Here is a 17,430-nt window from a genome sequence, read left to right on the forward strand (position 1 = left end):
TATTGACTGATACTTTTTGACCTTAGACAATCCACTTAACCTCTTTATATCTCAGATTTCCCATTGGAGGAGAGGAGAACTAATACTGCCTATTCCCCAAGGGTGTTCTGAGGTTTAATTAATTAGTCTTTGTGCAACACTGACTGGAGACGTGCAAAGATTTAATTTAAGCAGTATGTGAACTTGATATCCAAATGAAGTAACAGTAATGACTTCCAAGAAGGGGGGCACCCAAAACAAAACAGAAAGTAGCCTGCTACAGACCCTCTACTAGTATAACCAAATTGAGCATTATGAATGATAGAACGATTCTTAGATTGGGATATTGATATAGATATCATAGTTGCTTATTATAAAAAAAGATAGATCATAATGAATAACAATAATGAGATCTGACATTGATTTTGAGAAATCTTGGGCAAATGATAAAACTTACTCCAGTCTGTTCCTTATAATAACCCTTCAGAGGGAAAGGGTAGTGATGACCAATTCTCAGTTATTCACTTACTCCTGCTTCTCTGATAGAGCTAAATTGATCAGAGGAAGAGCTGGCAGAGACTGAGAAAGTTTCTCAGTTTCCCAATAGAAACTGAGAAAAAAAAAACAAAAAACTAGAAATAGAGTTCCCCACTATTACTTTAGTGGCTGCCAGCTTTACTCTTAAACTACCTAATCCAAGGTACAGAAGGCTAGGAAAGATTCCTGAAATAGAAGAAAAATAGATCTAGCCACAAATAGACCTTGAAACAGAGAAGCAAACAAATATCCAGACACTTCCTATAGCATCATGGAAAATTGAAGCATAGACAACTTCCTTCCCTGTTTCACCCCACCAGTGTCTTGTTCTCAAGAAATCATTAGATCTCTCTGGGACTGCAGCAATAACCAGACGCGGAGCAGTGGCTTTGTCCTGCAGCCCAGGGAACATGTCTTGCCCTTCTCCATGCTTGGATTAGTCTTGAACAAGCAAAGACCATTTTATGAAGTGCACTGTGGCACCTGGAATGAAGGAAATCCATCATTTCTAGCCAGTGTAATTCAACTTAGCATTTCAATTCTCCCTGACCCTCTTTTTTATTTGTAATAACTGGCAGAGTAATATCACTAGGAAAATAAGGTGAAGACCATTACAGATGTGAAATACTTTCAGAAATATGAGAAATATAAGATATCTTACCTATAACTAGCTATCCCTATTCACTGATCATCAGTGCTAGAGCATATACCAAAAAGGAGATGAATAAATATTATGGTTGGCCAACAGTTATGTGAATGGAAGGGATAGCTTGACATTGGGGCTATGAGGTATAAGCTGCTAGACTGAGTCCTAGAGATATCCTTCTATGCAGCTCTTTCTTTATTAAGTGGCCCACAGAAGTCTGTGCAAGGTTGAGGGTGTATTATCCTCTCCTTCTATCATTACATTTCTTTTGCAGTAAACTTATTCCCTCTAGAAAAAAAATGTTGTCAAAGAAATAGCAGTAAAGAGCGTTGAGCTCCAGGCCATTATCCAGTGTTATTGTGCATTGAACATTTTGCTGCATCTTACGTGAGAAATGAGAGGCCAACGGACTGGCGATGATGCATGTGTACAGGGCAGTGAAGGAATTGGTGGGAAAATAATGGAAATCTATTAGATCTATTTTGATTGTTCCCTTAGGAGCTGGACAATTGTTATCAAATCCAACAGATTCCATTTCCATGTTCCAAATATTTTTATAGAGTGCAGATCATTTTCAGTATAACAAAACTCTTTGGCCAGTTCTCTACTACAGTGTTTGAAGCTTCCAAAAAGGTATTATTCATAAATAATTCTTGACTAATATGCCCTTAAGTCTTACCCCCTAAGCAGAACTGACTCTTGTATAAAGAGTTCCTTCTGAGCAGATACATTTCCCCTTCTCTGACTCTTCCATTTCACCTATTAATGTACATTCAGAAGGCATTCCACATTATACACTGGAAACTCAAGGATAGCTAATCATTGTAGAGATTTAAAGACCTGTAATGGTGGTAGAGGTTAAGAGCCCAAACATCACTGTATGCCTCTATTCATATTGGAGATTGTGGGGGCAAAAAACCTTAGCCTTTTAAAAATAGAGTCCCTTTAATAAGCAGGCAGGAATAACAAAACATTCCAGCCATTTATTGCTAAAATAATTCAAGTGATTAAATTAAAAATAAGTGGAATATTGTTTGATTACTGACTTAAGTGAAGAAAAATTCAAAAAGGATATATTTAATTCCATTAATAAGTTTCTCCCCCATCTCCATATGGAAAACCAGAAGGAAATAATCTGAAGAAATAATAGCATAGAATGTCTTAGCCTTAGAAAGCTGTTTGAGTTTTTCTGGGAAGGATCTAGCACTTAAGAGAAGCTTTTTAAAGTAGGGTTAGTTGGGAGGAAGATAAATTGAGTTGCACTATTCTAAACTCTGTTCTGCCATGATTTCATTCTGATAGTTTTCTATTCACAGACGCACAAATGGTTCCCCAAATGCGGACTCCAAATAAGTTAACTACTGATAGTTTTCAACACATTAACATGCCTATTGTTTTAAGGAATTTTATGTGTTGCTTTTTCATGAAAACCTATCTCCTTTTTTTAAATTCACTGATTTGGAATGACATTTTTTTTTTCTTTCCGCCACCCCAGAAAAATTATTAGTGCTTGTTTATTTCCCATGTTTTAGGGAGAGATATAGTTGTATGGCCATCATCCCATCCCTCCCCCACATTAAAAGAGGTAGGAAATTATCTGTCACGATGTTTATTAAACAACAAGTATAGATAGAATTTATGTATTACGAAGATTTCTAGGAAATGAGGTATTTGGTGGGTAAACTTCATTTCTACACAGATGTGATGAATCCAAGTCTTTTAATTGGAATTTCATTTAATTTCAGTTAATTATCAGACCTATTTTTAAAATTTAATATTCTGAGTTACCTTACCGAGTAATTGTTTGTCATATAAAATTCTATTTAATTGCCATTATGTGCCTTTGTAGGTTGAAAATCAGTGCAGTAGGTATTTAGGCTTTACTGCTGTCATTACCTGATTGGGGGGTTACTTCTGTCATCCACAACTGTATATCCAAGAAGACTGAAGTACTGCAGATCATTGAACCAAGATTTCTCTTTCCTCACAGTAATGAAATAGAGACTCAATTATTCAGCTAATCTAGGATATTCCGCTAGACAGTGGAAGAGATAAAACATAGTGGAATGTTACTTGCTAACGTCTATTGAATTTTTGTTATCCAGTTTTCTCCCCTTCATTTGCTCAAGGAAGCCTGTTTTGATGCCTGGTCCATTCAGACCAGGTAAGGCAAAGAAAGATAACATATGGGAATAATAATGTTTCCTCCACCCAACCCACTAGGCCGGCAGTTAACCATCTTCAACACCCAGGCGCAAATAGCCATTGGTGGGAAAGACAAAGGACGTCTCTTCCAAGGCCAGCTCTCTGGGCTCTATTATGATGGTTTGAAAGTACTGAACATGGCAGCTGAGAACAACCCCAATATTAAAATCAATGGAAGCGTCCGGCTGGTGGGAGAAGTCCCGTCAATCTTGGGTACAACACAGACAACCTCCATGCCACCAGAAATGTCTACCACTGTCATGGAAACCACCACTACAATGGCTACTACCACAACCCGCAAAAATCGCTCGACAGCAAGCATTCAGGTAAGCCTTTCTCCCAATTCCTAATTGATTCTGCTTTTTTGTCTTTGAGACATTACTATAAGGTCACTGTTGCTATGTTGCTCAAGAGTCTGAATTACTATGTTTGTAGGAAGGATGCCTACAGATGCTCATCGTAGTAAGATCTTGGAGTAGAGAAAGACAAATTCACTGCTCAAGAAGTTATAAAAGTTTTGCGTGCACTCATGGGTTATTATTCCTATCATATTTATGGCTGAAACAGTAAAGCTGTTATTCAAAATGAACAATGGCTAACACTTTCAGCATGAAATACTCCTCCTTTTCATTTCATTACTTTTCTTTTCAATAGTAAAAAGGGAAAAGGGGCAAAGGAAAATTTGTTATCATAGGAGAGACTGTATTGTAGTTCAGTTCTATTCACAACCTCTCAGTGGCTTTGCTGAAATATGAATTGTTCCGTTTTGAGACCAATGGACAGCATTAAAAAAGGCGCAATTGAAGCTAGAGGTTCAACTAATGCTTATATAATGCAGTCTTTGTTTTATTACTGTTGATCAATCACTTGTTATTTTTTGTCTATTTCATTTCTTTTATATTTGACTGAGGTCCTATATTGCATTAGAAATTATGAAGGTCTGAGTTTAGCTATGTAGGAAGTCCTTAGTTTTGTGGTAATGGTTTGGTTTTTTCACTTAAAAGTAATTATACCCAAGCTAAGACTTAATGCTTTGCTGACTCCCTTGGTATTTCATAAATCTGGTTAGTAGGGGATAGGAGGTTAATCGAGTTATTAGCCTTAAATGCTGTGGCATAAAATAAGACATTCCAATTGCTTGTGGGGAAATTACCCCAAGCCTAGTTAGTGTTTATAGAAGATTCTGTAGATCAGTACTTGTCCCTTCTGTTTCTTAGTTTTAAGACATTATCCAGGGGCTCAGTTGAGTCTTTGACATCACCCTCCCCTTGATTTCAGTGGGCATTGTAAACGTAAAGTCAATAATCCATTAAGACCCCTATGTGTTCTCATTCTTCTGCATTAAGTTTATGGGAGCTAAGTAGAGGTAAAAATGTCTTCCTTTTCCCTTTTCTTTGAGCAGAAGTTACCCTGACAGCTCCTTACGTGATTCCAGGGGAACAATTTGAGGCTGTATGCACTGATGATATTATCTGGCCAATTTTATGTGTTTTAGAAAGGCTACTAAGAACCGGGTTAGCATAACAGTCATATTGTTGTACGCGCTGTTACGTGTATACCTACGTACATGCTCAAAAAGGAAATAGCTTCTTCTCTACTGATATTCAAGCAATAACTCCTGACACTTCACTCTACTCACTGAAAAGAAGATAAAAGGCAATATATATTTCCATTATGACTCTCTATAGCTCAAGAGCGGATCTGTTTCTGGTTGGTGAAAGGATAGTTGTGTCTGCCCAGGTCCTGGCATTGTTCTGTTTCTGTCATAATATATTTCGCTAACTCTGTGGGAACAAACGGCTTTTTCTTCATAGGAGTGGCTGGTCCTGTAGTCTTTTTCGAGGCCAAATCTTTACTGACCTCAGGAGGATTTAATGTTATATAGGGATTCAGGGACTAAGCCCTGACAATTATCGGTTTTTGGCTTTTCCTCCTGTAGCAAATATGCAACTAGACTTACCCAACACTGGATGAGTCTTTCTAAGAATGAAGAAAGCCAGAACTTCCACAGGAGAGCAGGGTACAAGGCACAAAAGTCCTGCAAGTGATTATGACTCCAGACATTGTAGAATCTATTGTCATTTTGGAAGACGTGGATGGCTGGAGCATGCCCTCTCTAACAGACTCCTGTTAGAGTTTCTTTCCCTGAGTCCAGTGATAACTGGATTTCATCTACATATCTTTCACTTTGCTTCTACCATGACTATAAAGAGAAGTTATAAATCTGTGCCATACTTGTTCTTAAGGAAGTGTAAATGCAAACTCTTAGAGAAAAGACAACAGTCTAGCAGAATTGGATTAGACTGGGATGAGGGATCAAAAAGCTCCATATTCTCTGTAAAGATTAGCTAGAGGAAATTACTTTATGCCAAGGATTTTCGATTTTTTTGTCCTTGCCAACTAGCCATAAGAACTTTGCCCTGGCACATATTCTAATGAGCACTGGGTATTATATAGAAGTGAAGAATCACTAAATTCTACTCCTGAAACTAATATTACACTGCATGTTAACTAACTAGGGCCTAAATAAAAACTTAAAAGCATAAATCAATCAATCAATCAATCAGTCTTTGCCCTGGGCTCCATAAAATAAAAAACTTGAAAGTATATATAAATAAATAAGTAGATAGATAGATAGATAGATAGATAGATAGAACTTTGCCCTGAGCTCCATAAAATCTCAGCAGCCTGCCTTGTCTCTTATCCCTTTTCTGATCTCAAGTACAGATTATATCAAGCCTGTGTTAAGACTGGGGACCCAAGATTTAGGAAAATTCTCAGGCTCTGATGACTCGGTGAGGAAGTCAGTCTCAGAAGTTCTCTTTTGTCCTCTGTAATCCAGCTACCATTCTCAGGTGAAGGGGACTCATAAAAAATTTGAAAAAAGAAGTGGGGAAGGCTGGATTTCACATTTACCCAGCCAATCATGTGTGAAATCTGACAGCATTTTCCAGGTGACACTCTTTGCTTTGAAAGGTGATTCCTTTGCTTTGATAGGCTTGATAGACCAGGTTGTCCTAAAATTAGACTCTTCCAGGAGAAATAAAATAGGCATAAAAACCTTGGTGTAAAACCATCTGGTTATACAACAATTCACTGGTTTCTTCTTGAAGCACAAGCTAAGGAAACATTTGGTAGTTCGTTTCTGATTGACTTTGGTTTGTGTTGACTTCGGATCAAAGGAAAACTGCAAAGTGTTTTCAGTGCTCCTCTGACCTGTGAACATAAACTAATAGTTTTTGAGTTGACATGGCCCTCCAATGCTCCAGCCTTCTTTAAGTAATCACTACTTTGATCTTTCTGATACTCCAGTTTGTTACAGTACTTCTTGTGGATCACAGGGACTGTGTAAATTACTCACAGCCATGGTACCCAAGCATCAGGTCTTTACCCTATATTATGAAGAGTGTGTCCAAGGGCACCTGGGTGGCTCAGTCATTTAAGCATCTGACTCTTGGTTTTAGCTCATGTCATAATCTCAGGGTCCTGCAATGGAGCCCTGTGTCATGCTCCCCTCTTAGTGGGGAGTCTGCTTCCCCTTTCTCCTCTCCTTGTGCCCCTCCCCCTCCCTACTCATGCACACTTTCCCTCTAAAATAAATAATTCTTAAAAAAAAAAAAAGAAGATTGTGTCTAGGTCCTCCCCTGAATATTAAAAAAAAAAAAAAATTGAGAAAACAGGTGAGTACATTGAGAAAGCAGGTGGGTGAGTGGTAGTATTCAAGTAAAGGTAGGGGCTCAATAAATATTTATTGAATAGATTAGAAAACAAAATAGGCTTTATAACATACCTTATCATCATCTAACAACCAGAAGTGGCATGGCTTACAGATGGTTTTCCCTCCAGAATGAGGGACACTTTGGACAATTTAATTTTTCTTCAGTGGTAAGCCTAGAGCAGTGATTAAATGCATATACTTGGAGTTGGGCTGCTTGGCATTAAAACCTAGATCTTCTTCATACTAGCTGGGAGACTCTGAGGAAGTCACATATGTTCCAGCTAACTATTGTTATGAAAAAAATTTCCCCATTACTTAGTGGCTTAAAATTACAACTGTGTCATTGGATCTCACAATTCTGTAGCTCAGAAATTTGGGCAGGGCTCAGCAAGGCAATTCTTCTGCCCCACAGGGAGTTGACTGAGGTCACTCAGCAGCTGCTCTGGTCCAGAAAGTCTGGCTTTATTCACACACCTTGTGTCTTGGTGATTCAGCTGGATCCATGTACCTGTCTCTGTAGTTCCTAGTTCATGGAGGTTCAGAGCTCCTAGAGAAAGTTTTTCCAGGTTTTGAAGTTTTAGAGAAAGGAAACATAAACTTCACTTCTTCATGGAAGGATAGCAAGAACTTGTAACTAACCTAAGTCTACTAATTTGTAAAATTGGAGGGAAGGGTACTACTAGGGTACTGCTTATATCATGGGATTGCTATAAGGTTAACTGAGTTAATACATGTAAAATGCTTAAAACAGGTACATCTTGAAGAGTAGGATTAAATATGTTTTAACCTTATTATTTTATTCTATCCCCAACATTTGGTATGTGAGTCAGTATCCTCTCAAGCAAGGATCTACCTGAGAAAATGGGGTGCTTCTACTGACAGTAGCATCTGTAGTACAGAGTAGGGACTGGGAGGTTTTGGGGGGATAGAGATTTGAAGGAGGGTCAGGATTGAATTTGGAAGCTGGAATCAGTCATGGCAAATGAAAAGTTTCTAAGTTCTTAGGAATGGATTTCTCTGATAGCTCACTTCCCATCTTTAATTTTTTCTTCCATTTTTAAACCATTCTGGAGTTCTGTGGGCCTTAGAGAATATGTCCTGTTATGAAATTTATCTATCCACATGCTTTTAAGTTTGCAAAGAAAAATAATCCAGGATCCTTGCATCATGGAGCTTGACGTTAGCAATCAATAAGAGGTAGTGACCTACAAATGGTGTTGGGGGGCGGGGAATGAGGGAGTTGTATGGGATGGTTTTGGCTGGATCTCATGAATGAGGTGGGAATGGATCTGGGCCTTATAGACTGAGTATAATTGGATACATGGGGAAGAGAAATAAATCTCAGGTTGGCTAAATGTCAGAAGCGATGTTGTCAAAGTCAGGGATGGTAATTCCCGAGAGAGATGGCCAAGTCCAACTAGAACAATGAATACATAGGGGAGATCTGTGAGAAGCAAGAGAGCCAGATTCTGAAAGGCTTGGCCCCAGACTCCCCCATTTGGGAGAAGACTCAGAGAGGAGAACTGCATTGGATGCCCTGTTCGTCTTACTCCCAGGGATTGCCAGCAATTAAGCAGGCACTTCTATTACAACTGACCTCAGTGTCGGGATTACTATCGTGATGGAAAAGCTCATTTCAGTCAATGTTCAAATTCCTTGATCCCCATTCAGGAGAGAAGGCAAAAGTGGAAAGTAAATGTCTTTGGTAACTTGCAGTCAGCAGGACCAAAATGTTCCTGTGAGGTAGGAAAAGGCCAAGAGGAAAATAGTTACTAAAATAATGTGTATTCTCTTACCTTAAGCCTCCAGACCGAGTGATTATCAGTAAAGAAAGAACTCAGTGTGTTCTGAGCAAATCGCCATTTGAAATCCTTTATAGGCTATTAGCAGGATACTGATCGTGACCCACTTTCTGTGCTGGGCATTGGTGAAGTCACCTTGACATTGGCTAGAGCTGCTGTTACCAGGAAATCACAATGCTCAGCTAGATTGGAATTATCCTGATAAACAGTAAAAATGAAAGACTTGAGAGTTTCGTGAGATTTCATTCTTACCTCAAACTCATAAATTTGGCAGTTGAAGGTGAATGACTTCCAAAAATTCCAGAAGCAAGCCACTTTTTCAGGCTTTGTAATTGTACCTATATGGAAATTCCTCCTTCTGGTCTGCTTTCAGTTTTAGACTAGTGAAAAACACTTCAGACTTGAGATTGATTATTGCAAAACAAAGAAAAACACTTGTGATTAAAAACGTGATCCATCATACAGCATAATCCACGTAGAGTTCTGGTGTGTGGAAGGGAAGAGGGTGCACTCTCGACTCAAAATTCCTGGGCTGGACTCCGGGTTTTTCCAGTTACTTAGCTGTGTATCTCTGGGGAGGTCAATTAGCTTCTCTAAGCCTTGGTTTCTTTCTTTGCAAAATGAATTACTTTTCCATGGTTGTGAGTAATAAATACAACCGTGCATAAAAAGAACCTGGGCCATGACCTACCCTTAAGTTTTCACTAAATCCCAGACACTAGGAAACCACTTCAAACCAAGAGGCTCTCCTAGAACTCACAGATCCTCAAAAAGCTTAGACTTCCTGTGTGACTGGATAAACATGAACCTTAAAAGTAAAACTAGCCATTATTTTACTAGCAAAAACGGGTTAATTTGGAAGTAACAGAATTCCAGTTTGGGAGTGAGCTACAGCAAAACCATAGGCAAGTCTAGAGAACAAAGGAGAGGACAGGACATCTCTTTTATAGATGAAAGGATGGAGTTGGGAAGGGTGTTATAAACAGTAGGTGTGTTGAAGTAAACTGGGAGTTCAAAGTGTGGTGGCTTTTCATTGGCTGAGTTGTGGCAGTCTCTCCTTGACTGGGCTGTTTGTTGCCAGGGGGAGGAGAAAGCCTTTCTTCCTCCTGCTGGAAAAGTAAAGTAGTAGTTATTGTCATAGAGACTGACAAGGTCCCTTTCTTCCTCTTGGCTCTGCAGTTGACAAAGAGTAACAGGGCATTGCTTCCCTTTTCCATTTTAAACAAAGTCTCCCTCTTTAATTTTCCCAAATACATGAAGAACCATTTTGTCTACACCTGCACAGCCCTGTGATCACCCAGGATTTCCTGTGAGGGTCCCAGACTGAACCAGAGGCCTGAACTCATCAATTAGAAGAGATTTCTGTGGGAAACTTTCTCATTTTCTAAAGTGGGATTTGGCTTTGCTGAATGGTTATTACATACAAAGAGTTCTATTAGGGTCAACTGTATGAAATTGCCATTTTTATAGATTGAAATGGTCAAATAGCAGGAATGTCATATTGTTTCAACAAAACTCAGGACCCACACATTTACAGCACTTTGTTATCGGTGGCTTTTTGGGACTAGCTAGAGTACCACATTTTCTCAAGGTTCTTTGAATAATCAAACTGTCTTGGATTGGGATATAAGACAAATCTATCTACCTCATCCCAAAAACATGCTTTAACAGGAGGTCATCATGTTGTATCAAGAATGTTTGTACTTAAGGAATTAACCCCTCTGGGCCCCCTCCACATTTTCCTTGTTGCCACCAGCTTGACAGAAGTGAGACAAGGAGTCCACACAGTTTCCAAGCCCTCACTTTTACCACTAGACAACAGAGCCTCTAGGGGAAGTTTATTTTTAGGATCAGAGCTCAACTAATATTGATTAACAGCCTTACATAATGTGCGGCTCCAGGGCTGGCTCCTTTCCTGCCAAGTCTCATAACTGGGGAAGGCACTGAAGATTTGTCAGTCTAATTAGACTTTAGTTGCCAGCCAAGAAATATCTTCTGTCTCCTCCTAACTCTCACACAGGTACTTTTTTTTCCCCCTCTCAGAGAATAATTTGGGGGGGGGAAGGAAATTGGACTCTAATTTTCTCGTTAGCTAGTAAAACTCCAGTGACATTTTCTCTCAGGAATTACCTTGTTTTCATGGGAACAAAAAAGAAAGAGAGGGAGAGCTTTATGAGTTCACCTACCTCCTAAAAAGTTCTATGTTAGTAGTACAGATAGGCCAGGGAAGAGAATATAGTGTCATTTGTTTTGGTCCCCTCTTTAATACTTTTAGTGGATGGGATCAGAACTTCCCAAAGCTGAGATTAGTCCCTTAAAGTTTTCTGAGAAGGTCCTCATCTGCAAATGAAGATTAAGTCTGCAAATTGCTACAAGTTGTAGAGATGCCCCTCTAATTAGATTAGATTATAATATTTATAGGATGAGGGTCCACCAGAACTACTGATAAAGTGCTGGCACTTATTTTGAGCCATCGGAACAGCTGGGGGAAAAGTAGGGTTCAGCTCTTGACTACTCACTGTGGAGGTCCCCAATGTTTCTAGTGCCCCAGGTGGTTTTACCAGTCACCCGACCTACTACTTGGCCAAGTCTGAAGCCAAAATCCTTACACTGTGATGTGTGGATCTCCTCATTGATCTTCGAGGAAGATCTAGAAGACCTGTGTAGCTGGAGGAGTGTGACAGAAAATATGGTCTTCTCCCCGATAAAGGTCTTCTCCTAGATAAAGGAGAGACGAGTAATTGTTGTACAGTTGCAGAATTGGATCCTGTCTCTATTTAAAATGTTATTTACTTCATTCTAGAAATTTTTTTTTGCATTGATATTGACTCTAAAATATTGCAATAAAATATTATGTATGTTGAATAAATGATTTGGGGGGGCACTCCCTTAAATGTTATACCTTAGACGAGTGCCTGATTAGTGCCAGCCCTACTTCAGCATACCAAGCCTATCTGTGTCTTTTCACTGGCCGTTTTCTCTGCCTGAAGCAGTTCTTCCCAGCCATTTGCAAGACTCACTCCCTTCCATTATCTAAGTTTCCGCTTATGTGGCCCCTTATAGAGAAGCCCTCCTTGACCATCCTATAAAATAACACTCTCTAGCACCCTCTACCTTGTTGTCTGCCTTGGTAGCTAGCTCTACCTTACATGGTATTACGTATTTATCTGTTTATTGCCTCTCCTTAGTGGTATGTGAGTTCCTTGGTGGGGAGATCTTTGTCTCAGATAATATCAGAGCTCCGAAGCACAGAGTAAACCCTCAGTCGGTAGTGGTCAAAACACACTGATCTACTGGCACCTTCTCTAGGAGTACACACACTTCTTAACACTTACAGGCTGCATCTTACTACCAAGCACGTTGTACCCCACAGACCAGTGATGAAGCTCACCAGTGGTGATGGTCATTAATAGGGGTTTTGCTTCTCTTTTTTGTCTGAAGAATAGAGTCCAGGGACACCTGGGTGGCTCAGTCAGTTAAGTGTCTGACACTTGTTTTCAGCTCAGGTCATGATCTCAGGGTTGTAAGACTGAACCCCTTGTTGAGCTCTATGCTGGGGGTGGAACCTACTTAAGATTCTCTCTCCCTCTCCTTCCGTCCCCCTTCACCAAAAAAAGAATAAAGAGTCTCAGAAATAACCGCTTGGGTCTGATGGGCAAGATTGTCCTTATTCACTTCTGGTCTTAAATTCTCTTTGTTTAGGGCTTATTTGAAAAGGGCTGCTTCTAACGTTTATAGTTTTCAGGATACTTTTGGAAATGTAATATCACCCACTTTCTCTCTCCAATTTCTTCTCCTTATTCCTTTTCCAAATTACTTAATTCTTAATCCTCCTAAAATTTATCTTTAAATATTGGCAAATAAAGATGATTTTTAATGACCCACTATTTCTATTCATTGGTATGGATAGAGAATTAACTTGAGGCTCATTTACCTGGTTGTACGTGTGAGGGTAGGTTGGTGGGAATCTTCTGTCTGCTTTGTTACCTCTTTGATTTTTGTCCCATGGATGCATATATTATACGAACCCATTTACTCCTGGTCATGACCCTATGCTTCAGCTGGCTCCATAGTTAACCTGTCTTCATAATCTTTTGAAAGAAGATACTATGAGAGACCACTACTGTGACAGCAAGAACAATCTCTGTGTAGTTCATCGCTCGACAGTGAGGGCCTGGCCCAGCGCCTGCCTCAAAGAGGGGCTCAGTAATGTTTGTTGAAGAAAAGAAAAATGTGTAAAATGAATGAATGCTTACCTGTAGAGGAGGAGGTAAAGAAAGGGGCCAATATTATTCATGTTCAAGGTAGACAAAGACAGCTGTGAGGAGGCGAACTGGTAGGAAGGAAAGAGTGCATCGAAGCGGGCATTGGGAGACTTCATTCATGGTTAAAGAGTGATTAAGACCAAGACTCTAGGCAGACCTTCATTTACTAGTTGTGGGATTTTGACTGCATTGCTTCACAGAGCTTAGTTTCATCATTTGAAATATGGAGATTATAACACAAACTTCATGGGTGGGGTAAGATAGTAAAGTCAAGGGCTTAAATTAGTGTCACTTAATAAAAGGCTGTTGATGTTGTTTTAATGGAGATTCTAATCCAGGTCTCCTTAGCATCTACATTTTATTTTTTCTCCTGTTACTAATTAACCATTTGGGCTAGGACACGACAATTAGCACCCTTAGGTCTCCACTCTTTCCTTGTCTAACAAGTGTAAGGGTAGATGCACATTTTTCAACAGTATCTAGTAAAGTGCCTTGCACATAAAGTGACAGTTGATGGGTGAACAAATGAGCTGGAGGAAGGATAAGGAAAGTGGAGGAGAGGAGAAGAATAAGGAGAAATACTCTAATAAGATCACTGTAAGAACTATCTACCCATTTCACTGATTGGATGGCTAAGGTTGAGAGAAATTAGTAGAATATTTTTGATATAATTAAAATTATAAATAATGATGCTTTTCATATCCTCCCTCTTCACTGAAAGTTCAGAAGGGGTTCCACAGTGATCACCCCTGTGTAGAAAATTAACTATTTAATGTCTCTTGAGTTGTCAAAAAAAAAAAAATCAAGATTCTAGTTTAAACTGAGATTCAAGAATTGGTTCTATTTTATTCTTTTAAAAATATATCCCTTTATTTCTATTTATATATGGCAAGGAAATGACTTGAAGTAGCAATCATTGCTAGCCAGGCTTCATGTTGGATATTTCCATTCTGTTTCTGACAAGGCGGTAGGAGAGGTGGGATGTGCTTTCATACCTTTCTGGTGCATGTTTGAATGATTGTAAAAATTAGAAACACACTGAAGCTGTTATGACAGCCCTGCCTTTTGAAGCCTTCTAATTAATGCCTTGGGTTGTCTAGAGAGCTAGTTCTGTTAGCTAAATGGAGACTGTAAGGTTCTCCTCGGTTCTCTCGTCATGCAGGGGGAAGAGATGGCTGGGAAAGTCAATGCACACCATATCTGTAGAGGCTAGCAGTCACTGAGAAAATTGCTTGATAGAAATTTGACTGACTTGTGTACATAATGCAGCCTCTCCTATCTCTCTTCCCATCTGGGTTTGCGTGTGAGGGTGTGTAAGTGTGAAGCTAGAAAGGGAGGGAGGGAGAGGATGCTCATGGGTTTGCATGTGCTAGCTAGAATAGTGCTTCAGAAACACCCAGATCACTAGGGTGACCTTCTTAAATCACAGATTCTATTTCTATTTTGGAGTGGGACCTACAATGACGCATTTCCAGCTAGCTCCCAGATGATGTCCTGTTGTAGTATGTGGACTCACTTTGTGGAGCAGGGATCTCGTAGGTGTTTCTAGTTCTAGTTTCTAGTTCCTTGCTGAGGAACAACATCTGTTTAGCTATCTCTCCCAAATAGTCTCCCCAAACTTCATTCAGGGATCTTCAAAAACAGGAACTGCTAACCCAAACCACTCTGTAAGTGAGAAAATGGGTTGAGGATCCCAGTTGAGGATTAACAAAGAAAACTGTATCCCATCAGACAGACCTGATTCCACTGTCCCCTCCTCCTTTCCCTTACTCTGCTACATGCCCCCAAGGCAGATGGAAAAAAAAAAAAGTAAGTAGAATTTAACTTGTCAAAATATTTATCCCCCTTTCTGAGTGGTGACCTCTGATGAAAGCAGAAGGACATGAATGATTTTAATCCGCAGTAACAATGGGGAACCAGTCCTGACCATCTTGAGCAGTATAAATATATAAAATGACAGATTTTTTCTCCTCTGCCTCTCCACTTTCTCCTTCCAGATACTGAGAAAGACATGTATTCATGCACCCACGACTCACACTATAATGCACAATGAAATTTCACCCAGGCTTTATCTCAGAGCTGCTGTTCTGATGATTAATGCCCCACTGGCTGGGAAGCTAGTCCTCTGAAGAAAGACAAGGAGAAAGAAAGAAACGTGAAATATATCTCTGAGGCCATTCCTCATTATTATTATTATCATTATTAGCTCCTTCCTGCCCTATCTATTCTGCTTGGCAAGAGGGAAGAGATGACATTTGAAAGCAGATTTCATGGGGGAGAAGTGAGCAAGGGCAAGGTAGAACTAGACACTTTTTGCTAAAGAGAACTGACCTAGACGGGGTTTTGTGGTTACCATTTATTTCTGACTTTGTTTGTTTGTTTGTTTTATGATTTTTTGTTGTTTTTATCTTAAAGCCAGCCATAACAGATGCCTCCATCTGTGTCTTCTATATTTTTCCCCCTAGGCATGTATTTTCACATATGTTCTTTTGTCTTTATTGAGTCTCTGTCTACAAGAATCAATATGATATAACGTATGCAAATGTTATTCCTGACCACTTATGCAAAAGACCGGACAGGATAATTTCATTGCTGTCTAACTCCCATAATATAATTGCCTCTGTATCCTAGCTGATTTCAAGTTTTTGAAAGAATTACTTAAAAAAAAAATAATGCTCTCCATGAAGGTATTGTGTAAGCCACAGTGTCTGATTCTCTTCTGTTTCTCATTCAAAGAAAAGGTGATTGCTAAGTAATTTCTGGCTCCCTTATTTAGGAGGACTACATAACAGTGGTCTTTGTTGGAAAGGTGGGACCATAGTAAAAGCATTATCACAACACATGTGTCTACTGATAAAATGGCAAATTCATTAACCTAGACAAAAAGTACGATAATCTGATTCAGAAAATGCTATATTTCTGGAGTTGAGTTTATGAGGAAATGAAATTTATGGCTGTAGTGCCACATGTAACTTCAATGTAGTTGGATTTTGTATTCGGTTAACAAGTGTTTGAGTAAATTAAGTACCTACTAGGGGCTGGGTACTATTCTAGGCACTCAGTCTGCAGAAACACAAGACAAAGACCCTCTTTCCTCATAGGGCGTATATTCTATAACACCAACATTGGGCACCTGAAGAGTCCAGGCTTTGGGGAAACAATGAATATATTTTTGCCTTAACAGTCTGGTAGGACTTTTAAGGTATTTTCTGAATCTGAGCACATGTTTTAAGTTTCTCCAGAAACTTTAGCATGCTGATCTGCTATTAACAGTTACAGAGGCAAGAAAGAGCAGCCACCTCTGTTTCTACAGGTCAGCTCTCAGAATAAGGTCTTTAATTTCTACTCAGAAAAGACAAGTGTCAAATGTAAGCAATGTCTCTTTTTTGGCTAACAAGTTGGCAATAGTAAAACCATATTACCATAAAATGACTGTGTTTGAAACCTATTTTCATCTCAAGGACTATGTGTGTGATGTTTATTGCAAATATTTTGTATTTTGGCTTGAGATTCTAGTTTCGTGGACTGTTAATATTGGAAGCATCTCAGAGATTGTCCCATTATTCAACCCACATGACTGATTGAGCTTAAGGGATGGGCCAACCTGGTTTCAAGTTCTGTCTTCATCATTAAAAGTTGTATATCCAGGGGCAAATTACTTCCCCACCTTTTTAAGTTTAAGCAATAAGCATGTATTAATTTGATGATTTAATTTAATTTTTATCTAAATAAGGCATCTAGATAGCTCAAAACCTGACATAGCACCCAGATTTCCATTACTTTAGTGCAGAGGTACCATTACATTGGAACAGATGCATTATTACTTCATCTGCTAGAGGAGTGTCAGGTAATGGCTATCCGCTGAGTCCTTCCCTGGAGCTGCCCTTGGCTAAGGAAGCCACCTTGCCTGAAATCCAGCCCCTTCCAGTGGATGTGCCCATATCCAGTGAGTGGTGCCTGGAGCTATGGGGGAGGGGAGTATATATAAAGACCCAGCTATTTGCCTCTAGTCTGCACGGCTGGGAAGGGCCTCCCAGCTAGAATGCACTATGTGAGTGTTGAGGTCAGCTGCAGTCTTTGATGCAAGTTCATTAAAGTTCATCTCCTCTCTCTTCCTAGAATCTGACAGCATCCTTCCCAAAACTTCCCAAACACAAAACTGGCTCTTAGGGTCTGTTTCCTGAGGAACCCAAGTTAAGGCAGGATCTAGTCGGATGGTAGCTCGATTTGTAAGGGTGGTCACTTTGTAAGGTATATGAATGTTGAAATGCTATGTTG

At 39.5% G+C, this 17,430-nt stretch overlaps 1 protein-coding gene across 28 annotated transcripts in view; it reads left to right on the forward strand.

Annotated features, from left to right (window-relative positions):
- The window catches only part of LOC116879910 (neurexin-3-beta), a 1,111,251-nt gene that overhangs the window by 956,084 nt on the left and 137,737 nt on the right, over positions 1 to 17,430 (forward strand). For all 28 annotated transcript variants that reach the window (XM_032878508.1, XM_032878526.1, XM_032878527.1 and 25 more), the window contains one exon: positions 3,386 to 3,693. In XM_032878508.1, the coding sequence (XP_032734399.1) occupies positions 3,386 to 3,693 (308 nt within the window). The remainder of the gene's footprint in view (positions 1 to 3,385; positions 3,694 to 17,430) is intronic.

This window comes from Lontra canadensis, unplaced genomic scaffold, assembly GCF_010015895.1.
Source record: "Lontra canadensis isolate GAN:19392208 unplaced genomic scaffold, GSC_riverotter_1.0 scaffold64, whole genome shotgun sequence".
Lineage (NCBI taxonomy): Eukaryota > Metazoa > Chordata > Mammalia > Carnivora > Mustelidae > Lontra > Lontra canadensis.